A 12,272-nucleotide genomic window follows, 5' to 3' on the forward strand; every position below is an offset into this window, starting at 1 on the left:
CTTACATGTTTTATGTTCCTTTTTTTTCCTTTCTTATTTTTTTAAATTGTTAATAACATATTTGAAGTTAATGTACTCTTTACTATTCTCTTACTGGTTACCTGCAAGTTACAGTGTGTATCCCTGATTTTTTACAACATAAAATAAATGATCACATTCACCATTTTCCCATTAATGCTAGAACCTTAAAACATTTAATTCCACTTGCACCCTCTTTTGGAGAACCAATTCTCAACATCTAATAAAACTGATGTACTTAATAGCAGCGTCTCTTTGATGTCTAAACTTAGATCAACTTTTACAGAGGTGCACAAGGAACATGTATACGAGTCTATTTGTTACTTCATTGTTTGGAAAAGTGAAATAGTTGGAGGCAACTTCATGTTGATGTATATGATACAGAAAAAGAAACAGCATTCATAAAATAGAATCCCATAGCAACCTTAAAATGCCTTAAATAGAGGTCAATATGAACCTGATGAACATAATTTCAGATAAAAGTAACAGAAGAGCACATACAAAATGATATATAGATTTTAGAAATAGACTGTATGTAGACAGGTACATAAGAGGTAACAATATATAAATGTGTGAGAAGGAAGAACTCCAATTTTAAAAGAGGTGTAAGTTACCTCTGCAGAGGGAGGAAAAGAAATGTGATAAAAGAGAAATGCAGAAGTCCTACAAATTTCTATATGTTAAAAACTAGTGATGCAATGATGGGAAAATGTTCATATTTTAAAAATTTGAACAAGCAGTATTCAGATATTTAAAATTTAAGCAAACACTACTGCTCCTTCTACTTCCCACTTAGTTGAAATTTTTCATAAATACATAAAAGAAAACTTTACATAAAAATTTCACAATGAGTACAATGAATGGAAATGTCTACCTGCAAGTGTAGTTGCCTCATTGGGTGATAATATAAACTGATTTTCTATATATATAGGCAAAAATTCAGATGCTCCAATCATAACTAAAGATTCTGAAGCTCTGGACAGAGATAGGTACACAAATATTGGATTCTTGATCAGAATCTGAAATAGAAATAAGTTACATATGAATTATTTTATTTTATTAGGTAAAGAAAAATAGATATACCCACCTGTATATTAGTGACTGATCCACAAAAAGTTTACCTTTTTCAATAACTGACAATACTATATGTATATAAAAATTGAAACAGAAACTTAAAATTCACCAATATACCATAAAAGACATGTAGTGTTTGAACCATTTTTATTTGCTATTTGATCTCCATAGCACCTATAATTTTGATTTGTGACTCTGGCAGTGTGCTAGGACTGCTAGAACTAGAATATTAATTTTCAAACTGATTTCTATATTTCTTAGATATGTATATATCTTTGAGAATGTTCAATGATGTTTTATATTTGTATATTTTTAAATAAACTTAAAATTTCTTTTTCTATCCCTAAACACTATTTCTGAAATCTATCATTTTCTGCGTATTTGTCAAATTCATCTTCTGGGTTATATTTAACACATTACGTAGTGTAATACCACTCCCATAGGGTTAAATGCTTAAGTCGACTTGAGCTTCCTACTGGTGTGAACAAGGTGACATTAAACATCCCTGTGCAACCCTTAAAGAAATAGGACAGAGTGTCTTTGTAAATATATATACTAGACAGGGATTGCTAGGGCTCTGGGATTTGGTCTACCTCATGCCATTATTTCTCCAAATTTTTCTCCAAAATTATCAGTTTATACTCCCACCGTAATACAAGAGAATTCCATTTTCTTCACATAGCGACTGGTACTTTTCTAAAATTCATCAAAGCAATATTTCTGATTTCATATTCCTTTCCAGAACTTCGCCATTCTCCAAGAAAGAGGGTTGAACTTCAAAAGGCCTGACTGACTGCCTCACAAAGCAAGTAATGCTGCACAACTTCTGAGGCTGGGTCAAATAATGACAGTATGACTTCTGCTGGGAACGAACTCTCTCAGGAGTCTGGCCGTGGAACGTGGTTACCGTGTTCTGAGAAAAACCAGGCCAGACGGGGAGGTCACGTGTGGGCATTCTGGCAAACAGCCAGAATCAAAAGCTAATATCTGGAACAAACCTTCAGATGACTTCATCACCCAGACTTACTTTACTACAATTGATCAAAACAGATGCTCTTTTATTTTAAGCCACTAAGTTTGGGAGTGGTTTGTCATGTAGCAACAGATAACTGGCATACCCCACATATTCACAAACACTTTAATATTAGTTGGCTTTCAAAATTTCACCATTCTGATGAATGCATATTATTACAGTGCTATTTTTTATAATTCTCTAACTTCAAATATAACTGAGCATTTCTTCATATAATTTCTTAGCTATTTAGTATTCACTTGGGAGTATGAACCGGCTGTTTATATGCTTCCTGAAATTCTGTAGATTTTCCAAGAACTCTCATTTATTCTAAATACTAATCTTGTGTTGGATTTAGTTATCTGTCACTAACCTTTTAACACTGTCTACAGCTTCCTTCATTGAACAGAAATCTTAATGTAATGTACTTAAGACATCTTAATTACATTAATGTCTTAATGCAATCTAATCCATAAATAAGCTCATATTTGACACTATTACAAATCTTGTCTATTATTTTCATATCCTTATATTGCAAGGTGTTTCTTTCGTTTTAAACCTTGACTTTGTCATTTTTTATAGTCACATTATACTAACCTAGAAATTATCTTTTTGCATAATATGAAGTAGACAGCCAACTTCACTTTACCACACAAAGAACCGAGTTAGTCATCATACCTACTGAACAATTATCTTCGGACTGCCTCCTCTATCATATGACAAGTTCTTATATACACTAATCTGTAGCTGGGTTTTCTGTTCCACTGGCTTGTTTGTTTGTACTGAGGAAATAATACCTTTTCTTTTTTAAACCACTATGGCTTTATATCAGGTCTTATTGTGTACTAGAATAAATATTCTTTGTTTCACTTATTCTCTAGAATAAATATTCTTTGTTTCACTTATTCATGCCCTTGCGTGCCCAGTCACTCAGTGACTTCCCTGCCAGGCTCCTCTGTCCATGGAATTTCCAGGCAAGGATACTGGAGTGGGTTGCCACTTCCTTCTGCAGGGGATTTCCCCAACCCAGAGAAGAGCATGACCTTGCACACCAGAGTAACACCCACTTTTCCCCACAGCCAGTCCCTCCCATCAGAAGCTTGTACAAGCCTCTTACCCTCATCCATCAGAGGGCAGATAGAATCAAAACAACAATCACAGAAAACTAACCAAAATGATCACATAGATCACAGCTTTGTGTAACGTAATGAAACTACGAGCCATGTCCTATAGGGTCACCCAAGACGGATGGGTCATGGTAGAGAGTTATGACCAACTGTGGTCCACTGGAGAAAGAAATGGCAAACCATTTCAGCATTCTTGCCTTGAGAACCCCACGAACAGTATGAAAAGGCAAAAAGACATGATACTCCTGGAGAAGAGCAGAGAAATAGCTCCAGAAGGAATGAAGAGGCTGAGCCAAAGCAGAAACAATGCCCAGTTGTGGGTATGTCTGGTGATGAATGTGAAGTCTGATGCTGTAAAGAACAATACTACATAGGAACCTGTTAGATGCTTGAATCAAGGTAACTTGGAAGTGGTCAAACAGGAGATGGCAAGAGTGAACATTGACATTTTAGGAATCAGCAAACTAAAGTGGGTTGGAATGGGTGAATTTAATTCAGACGACTGTTATATCTACTACTGTGGGCAAGAATCCCTTACAAGAAATGGAGTAGCCGTCATAGTCAACAAAAGAGTCCAAAATGCAGTACTTGGGTGCAATCTCAAAAATGACAGAATGGTCTCGGTTCATTTCAAAGGCAAACTGTTCAATATCACAGTAATCCAAGTCTATGCCCCAACCACTCAATGGCACCCCACTCCAGTACTCTTGCCTGGAGATTCCCAGGGACGGCAGAGCCTGGTGGGCTGCCATCTATGGGGTCGCACAGAGTCAGACACGACTGAAGCAACTTAGCAGCAGCAGCAGCAGCAGCACGCCCCAACCACTAATGCCAAAGAGCTGAAACTCAATGGTTCTATGAAGATCTACAAGACCTCTAGAACTAACACCCAAAAAAGATGTCCTTTTCATCATAGGGGACTGGAATGCAAAAGTAGGAAATTAAGAGATACCTGGAGTAACAGGCAAGTTTGGCCCTGGGATACAAAATGAAACAGAGCAAGGCTAACAGTTTTGCCAAGAGAACACCCTGGCCATAGCAAACACCCTCTTCCAACAACACAACAGATGACTCAACACATGGACATCACCAGATGGTCAATAGTGAAATCAGATTGATTATATTCTTTGCAGCCAAAGATGAATATGCTCTATACAGACAGCAAAAGCAAGACTGGTAGCTGATTGTGGCTCAGATCATGAACTCCTTATTGCAAAATTCAGACTTAAATGGAAGTGAAGTGAGTGAAAGTCGCTCAGTCATGCCCGACTCTTTGACCCCATGGACTATACAGTCCATGGAATTCTCCAGGACAGAATACTGGAGTGGGAAGCCTTTCCCTTCCCCAGGGGATCTGCCCAACCCAGGAATGGAACCCAGGTCTACTGCATTGCAGGCAGATTCTTTACCAACTGAGCTATGAAGAAAGTAGGGTAAACCACTAGGCTATTCAAATATGACCTAAATCAAATACCTTATGATTATACAGTGGAAGTGAGAAATAGATTCAAGGAATTAGATCTGATTGAGTGCCTCTGTCTATGGACGGAGGTTTGTGACATTGTATAGGAGGCAATGATCAAAACCATCCCCAAGAAAAATAAATGCAAACAAGGCAAAATGGTTGTCTGAGGAGGCCTGACAAATAAATGAGAAAAGAAGAGAAGTAAAAGGCAAAGGAGAAAAGGGAAGATACATCCATCTGAATGCAGAATTCACAGAATAGCAAGGAGAGATAAGAAAGCCTGCCTCAGTGATCAGTGCAAAGAAATAGAGAAAAACAGTAGAATGGGAAAGACTAGAGATCCCTTCAAGAAAATTAGAGATACCAAGGGAACATTTCATGCAAAGATGGGCTCAATAAAGGACAGAAATGGTATGGACCTAATAGAAGCAGAAGATATTCAGAAGAGATGGCAAGAATACACAGAAGAACTGTAGAAAAAATATCTTAATGACCCAGATAACCATTTTGTTGTGATCACTCACCTAGAGCCAGGCATCCTGTAGTGTGAAGTCAAGTGGGCCTTAGGAAGCATTACTATGAGCAAAGCTAGTGGAAATGATGGAATACCCATTGAGTTATTTCAAATCCTAAAAAATGATGCTGTGAAAGTGGTACACTCAATATGCCAGAAAATTTGGAAAACTCAGCTAAGGCCAAAAATTTGAAAAAGTCAGTTTTCATTCCAATCACCAAGAAAGGCAAGGCCAAAAAATGTTTAGACTACTGCACAATTGAACTCATTTCACATGCCAGTAAGGTAATGCTCAAACACTATTGAACTGAGGACATCCAGATGTACAAGCTGGGTTTAGAACAGGCAGAGGAACCAGAGATCAAATTGCCAACATACACTGGATCACAGAAAAAGCAAGAGAATTTCAGAAAAATATCTACTTCTGCTGTGTGGATCACAACAAACTGTGGAAAATTCTTTAAGAGATGGGAATAACAGACTACCTTACCTGCCTCTTGAAATATCTGTATGCCTGTCAAAAAGGAACAGTTAGAACTGGACATGGAACAACAAACTGGTTCAAAATTGGGAAAGGAGCACATCAATGCTGTATATTGTCACCCTGCTTATTTAACTTATATGCAAAATACATCTGTGAAAAGCCAGGCTGGATGAAGTTCAAGCTGGAATCAAGATTGCTGGGGGAAATACCAATAACCTCAGATATGCAGATGACATCACCCTTATGGCTGGCTGAAAGCAAGGAGGAACAGCCTCTTGATGAAAGTGAAAGAGTCGAGAGTGGAAAAGCTGGCTTAAAACTCAATTCAGAAAACTAAGATCATGGCATCTGGTCCCATCTTTCATGGCAAATAGATGGTCAAACAATGGAAACAGTGACAGACTTTATTTTGGGGGGGCTCCAAGATCACTGCAGATGGTGACTGCAGACATGAATCTAAAAGATGCTTGCTCCTTGAAGGAAAAGCCATGACAAAACTAGACATCATATTAAAAAGCTGAGACATCACTTTGTCAACAAAGATTGGTATAGTCAAAGCTATGGTTTTTCCAGTAGTCACATATGGATATGAGAGTTGGACTTTAAAGAAGGTGAGAGCAGAAGAATTAATGCTTTCTAACTGTGGTGTTAGAGAAGACTTTTGAGAGTTCTTTGGACTGCAAGGAGATCAAGCCAGTGAGTCCTAAAGGAAATCAATCCTGAATATTCATTGGCAGGACTGATACTGAAGCTGAAGCTCCAATACTTTGGCCACCTGAGTTCACTGGGAAATACCCTAATGCTGGGAAAGACTGAGGACAGGAGGAGAATGGGGCGACAGAGGATGAGATGGTTGGATGGCATCATCGACTCAATGTACATAAGCTTGAGCAAACTCTGGGAGATAGTGAAGGACAGGGAAGCCTGGCATGTTGCAGTCCATGGGACTGCAAAGAGTCAACACAACTGAGTGACTGAACAAAAACAACAACAAATATTGTGTATCTTTCAACTTATCCTAGTCTCCTCTAATACCATTACATAGAGTTATAGATTTTTTCATGAAGTTCTTGAGCAGCTTTGTTAACATAGTTCCTGAATTGTTTATAGTTTTGTGATTACTTTTTACTTTGTTAATTTTAAAAGTACTATTTCATGAATAGTCTTGTTTATTTGAATATTTTATTTTGTTTTATTTTTTAATTTTATATTTCTCATGTTGCATATTCAGACACTGCTCAATTACTGGGTTACATCTCTTTTATAGGTCCTTCTAGTTCACAAATGTAATTTATTCATAATAATTATTGAGAATTGAACACTAAGAATAGTCCTTATTCTAATGAAAGTTAAAGCAATATTTCATGATTCTGGATGAAATGGAAGACTGTATTAGATATAACGAGCAGAACAAGAAGCAGAGAAATCTAGTTTTTGTCTGGGTCTGCAACTGATTTTTGAAGCAACAGTGAGCAAATCACAATCTCTATATGTCTCATTTTTAGCAAGTATTATGTAATAGTAGCCGGAGCAATGGCCTCAGAGCCAAATACATGAGGTATTCTTATGCTTTTAACCTCAGTTCAGTCCCCTGTACATGTGTGTGTAAGTGTGTGTCCAAAGTTATACAGGTCCTAGAAAAGTTACTCATCATTTCTCCCTTATTTTGCTCATCCTCTTTAAATTACTGGTAAAGTAGAAATTATAATATCTAACTTATGGTGATTATGAGAATTGAGTCTGTGTAATAATTTAAATAATATCTGATACATATTAATAGTAGGTGCCCAGTAAAGAATACATATCAATTTCATCATTTATAAAGTAAGAATAATCACATCAGATTACTAGATTTCTTACTTATAAACTTTAGTGTGTCTTAAATCATTTGGAGGATGGTTATAAAACATATATTGCCAGGTCCTACTTCCAAAGTTTCTGGTTCAGTAGATCTGGAATGGGGCCTAAGAATTTATGTTTCAGCAAACTCCCAAATAATGATGATGATGCTAATCTGGGAACAAGGGCATGAGACAATTTTTGTGTTTAGGCTGACATGAATGGACTCATTGGCTAACTCATAATGCAACTTATTACAGTGTTACACAGGAAATAAAGTCCAAGCAGACTCTCGGTAGCTCAACAATGCAGTGCTTGTAAAGATATAGGACATCATTCAGAATAAGATGGCAGCCCACCATGACTGCTCAACAGTGGGAGTTCCATTGCTTTGTCCCGATTGCTTCAAAGGCTGGAATATTCAGCTTCTTTCTGTCAGTTTATTGCATCTATGTCTACTTCTGTTTTGGCTACTGACTATTCTCTCTCCATTTGCTTCTTCATCTCAATGGCCTTTGATAACTCATCTTCTCTATGTCCATTTACCAAAGGCATGTTGCTCAATTTTCCCTCTCTTTCTCCTATGTATACTCCCTGAGAGAGAAATTGATGAGATAAGTTACTTCATAGCAAGGTGCCCCTACTGGTTATTGTTCTCAAGATATGATACTCAGTAAGTTTTAGGGAAATCTAAAGATTACTGACTTGGGCTCAAATGCTGATCCAGATCTACTTTTGGCTAGAACAATCAGAATATATCATACAGAGTACAGCGACTAATGCACAAGGAAACACTTCTGGGCACCTTATTCAGAAAGGGACTATGAACAGAGAAAATCATCAGCATACCAAGGATTCTCTTACAGGTTTTCTTACCTAAAAAATCCAGCCTATTTCTTTTCTTAGGTATAACATATGGGGGGAGTGCAAAAAAGAAAGCCAGATATATAAATTGGTATCTAAGTGGTTTGCTGTAGCAAAATGAGGGTTTTCTGGTACTGGTTGACACACAAAGGGAGAACCTGAATTAGTTCCACAAAATAGAAGACAGTTCTGTGCAATTAGCCATGTCTTGCGGTACTGTGGGTCTTAGTCCTAGTCCTTCTCAGAGTTTCTCAACAACCCAGGGTCTTTACTATACTAGAGGAAGCTCATGCTGGTCTGGAATTTCAAACTAGGTTCAGTTCAGTACTAGGTTCAGTTCAGTTCAGTCACTCAGTCGTGTCCGACTTTGCGACCCCATGAATCGCAGCACGCCAGGCCTCCCTGTCCATCACCAACTCCCGGAGTTCACTCAGACTTATGTCCATCAAGTCAATGATGTCATCCAGCCATCTCATCCTCTGTCTTCCCCTTCTCCTCCTGCCCCCAATCTCTCCCAGCATCAGAGTCTTTTCCAATGAGTCAACTCTTCCCATGAAGTGGCCAAAGTACTAGAGTTTCAGCTTTAGCATCATTCCTTCCAAAGAAATCCCAGGGCTGATCTCCTTCAGAATGGACTGGTTGGATCTCCTTGCAGTCCAAGGGACTCTCAAGAGTCTTCTCCAACACCACAGTTCAAAAGCATCAATTCTTTGGCACTCAGCTTTCTTCACAGTCCAACTCTCACATCCATACATGACCACTGGAAAAACCATAGCCTTGACTAGATGGACCTTTGTTGGCAAAGTAATGTCTCTGCTTTTCAATATGCTATCTGGCTTGGTCATAACTTTCCTTCCAAGGAGTAAGCGTCTTTTCATTTCATGGCTGCAATCACCATCTGCGGTGATTTTGGAGCCCAAAAAAATAAAGTCTGACACTGTTTCTACTGTTTCCCCATCTATTTCCCATGAAGTGATGGGACCAGACACCATGATCTTCGTTTTCTGAATGTTGAGCTTTAAGCCAACATTTTCACTCTCCACTTTCACTTTCATCAAGAGGCTTTTGAGTTCCTCTTCACTTTCTGCCATAAGGGTGGTGTCATCTGCCATATCTGAGGTTATTGCTATTTCTCCCAGCAATCTTGATTCCAGCTTGTGTTTCTTCAGTATTCTTGCCTTGAGAACCCAATGAACAGTATGAAAAGGCAAAATGATAGGATAAAAGAGGAATTCCCCAGGTCAGTAGGTGCCCAATATGCTACTGGAGATCAATGGAGAAATAACTCCAGAAAGAATGAAGGGATGGAGCCAAAGCAAAAACAATACCCAGTTGTGGATGTGACTGGTGATAGAAGCAAGGTCCGATGCTGTAAAGAGCAATATTTCATAGGAACCTGGAATGTCAGGTCCATGAATCAAGGCAAATTGGAAGTGGTCAAACAGGAGATGGCAAGAGTAAACGTCGACATTCTAGGAATCAGCGAACTAAAATGGATTGGAATGGGTGAATTTAACTCAGATGACCATTATATCTACTACTGAGGGCAGGAATACCTTAGAAGAAATGGATTAGCCATCATGGTCAACAAGAGTCTGAAATGCAGTACTTGGATGCAATCTCAAAAACGACAGAATGATCTCTGTTTGTTTCCAAGGCAAACCATTCAATATCACAGTAATCCAAGTCTTTGCCCCAACCAGTAACGCTGAAGAAGCTGAAGTTGAACGGTTCTATAAAGACCTACAAGACCTTTTAGAACTAACACCCAAAAAAGATGTCCTTTTCATTATAGGGGACTGGAATGTAAAAGTAGGAAGTCAAGAAACACATGGAATAACAGGCAAATTTGGCCTTGGAATATGAAATGAAGCAGGGCAAAGGCTAATAGAGTTTTGCCAAGAAAATGCACTGGTCATAGCAAACACCCTCTTGCAACAACACAAGAGAAGACTCTACACATGGATATCACCAGATGGTCAACACCGAAATCAGATTGATTATATTCTTTGCAGCCAAAGATGGAGAAGTTCTATACAGTCAACAAAAACAAACTAGGTTAGGTACTCCTATATGTGCTTACTTAGCTGGGAGTTGAAACAAGAGCAGGACTAGTAAAATATAAAGTATTGGGTATAGAGGCCTGAGAAAAGTAGACTGAGATTCAGGACAGGGCTCAAGCAGCAGTGGGATACAAATGTTAATGAAGAAACCAACGCAGAGGAATGTTGCAGGGAGGAAACAGTTCCTAAAGATGGGTCATATAATATCCCAGTTAATTCTGGAAATTTTCCTATCATGTGGTAGAAGCATTAATCTACTGCCTACCCTAATCCAGGTTGCATGATGGGAGACACTGGTCCTGCCAGTAAAAAGGCCTTGGTGTCTATGGACAAATAGAAGGAAAACAAGTTGAGGAGGACACCAATAAATGTTTAACTTCTCAAGAGTTTTACTTGTAATTTACCTTCTCATGGAAGTCGTGGATCGGGAGGTGTCTGGAACACTGACTAATGTGCAGGGACCACCTTAGCAAGGCTCACACTGGGCACCTGCTCTGGCTGCTCTTGCTTCAGGACAACTACCCTCTCAGGTGAAGGCGCCACTGCAGGGAATGGGGGGAACACACACCTGTAGCGAACGGAAACAGCTCAGACCTGATTCTCAGGGCTTCTCCTCCAGCACCTCGGGACCCAACCTTACCCCAGATAGGGCAAGGATGGTCACTGAGCCTAGGACAAGCCCTAGCTCATACCTGACTGGCTCTATCCATGCCAGCTCCAGCCCCACCTCCCACCAAGGTGATAGCTGGCCGGTGTACCCTGGGGGAATACATGACCCTTGCACATTTCAGATCCAGCTCTCCCACCAGAGGCCCTGGGAGCACACACACTGTACAGGGATGCTCTCACATAGGGACACCCTTTGGAGTCTGGGATAGTTAACTGCTTTACCTAATTTCATAGAGATATTCACAAGAAAGTTAAACACCATGAGAAGACAGAGGAATTTGTTTCAAATGAAATTATAAGAAAAAAAACTCTAAAAAAAGAATTAATGAAATTATAAATAAATAATTTCTCAGATAATGAGTTCAAAGCATTAGTAATAAGAATGCCAACTGAACTTCAGAAAAGAATAGATGAACACAGTGAGAAATTTAACAAGGAAATTGAAAATATAAAAAGAGCCAGTCAGAGCTGAAGAATACAAGAATTGAAATGAAAAATGCACTAAAAGGAATTAACAACAGACTAAAGGACATGAAAGAATGCTTAAGTGATCTAGAAGGCAGAATTATGGAAATCACCCATTCAGAACAGCAAAAAGAAAAATAAATTTAAAAAGTAAGGGCAGTTTAAGGGACATGTGAGATTTCATCAAGCATAATATTATGTATATGCAGGTCAGGAAGCAACAGTTAGAACTGGACATGGAACAACAGACTGGTTCCAAATAGGAAAAGGAGTACGTCAAGGCTGTATACTGTCACCCTGCTTATTTAACTTAAACGCAGAGTACATCATGAGAACGCTGGGCTGGAAGAAGTACAAGCTGGAATCAAGATTTCTGGGAGAAATATCAATAACCTCAGATATGCAGATGACACCACCCTTATGGCATAAAGTGAAGAGGAACTAAAAAGCTTCTTGATGAAAGTGAAAGTGGAGAGTGAAAAAGTTGGCTTAAAGCTCAATATTCAGAAAACGAAGATCATGGCCTCTGGTCCCATCACTTCATGAGAAATAGATGGGGAAACAGTGTCAGACTTTATTTTTTTGGGCTCCAAAATCACTGCAGATGGTGACTGCAGCCATGAAATTAAAAGACGCTTACTCCTTGGAAGGAAAGTTATGACCAACCTAGATAGCATA

The 12,272-nt window shown here is 38.8% G+C and overlaps 1 protein-coding gene across 1 annotated transcript in view; it reads right to left on the bottom strand.

Moving 5' to 3' along the window:
- The window catches only part of SLCO6A1 (solute carrier organic anion transporter family, member 6A1), a 114,539-nt gene that overhangs the window by 62,614 nt on the left and 39,653 nt on the right, over window positions 1-12,272 (bottom strand). Inside the window, exon 8 of the mRNA XM_010832005.1 lies at window positions 893-1,037. Within this exon, the coding sequence (XP_010830307.1) occupies window positions 893-1,037 (145 nt within the window). The remainder of the gene's footprint in view (window positions 1-892; window positions 1,038-12,272) is intronic.

The sequence above is a fragment of the Bison bison genome, unplaced genomic scaffold (assembly GCF_000754665.1).
Source record: "Bison bison bison isolate TAMUID 2011002044 unplaced genomic scaffold, Bison_UMD1.0 scf7180017864533, whole genome shotgun sequence".
Lineage (NCBI taxonomy): Eukaryota > Metazoa > Chordata > Mammalia > Artiodactyla > Bovidae > Bison > Bison bison.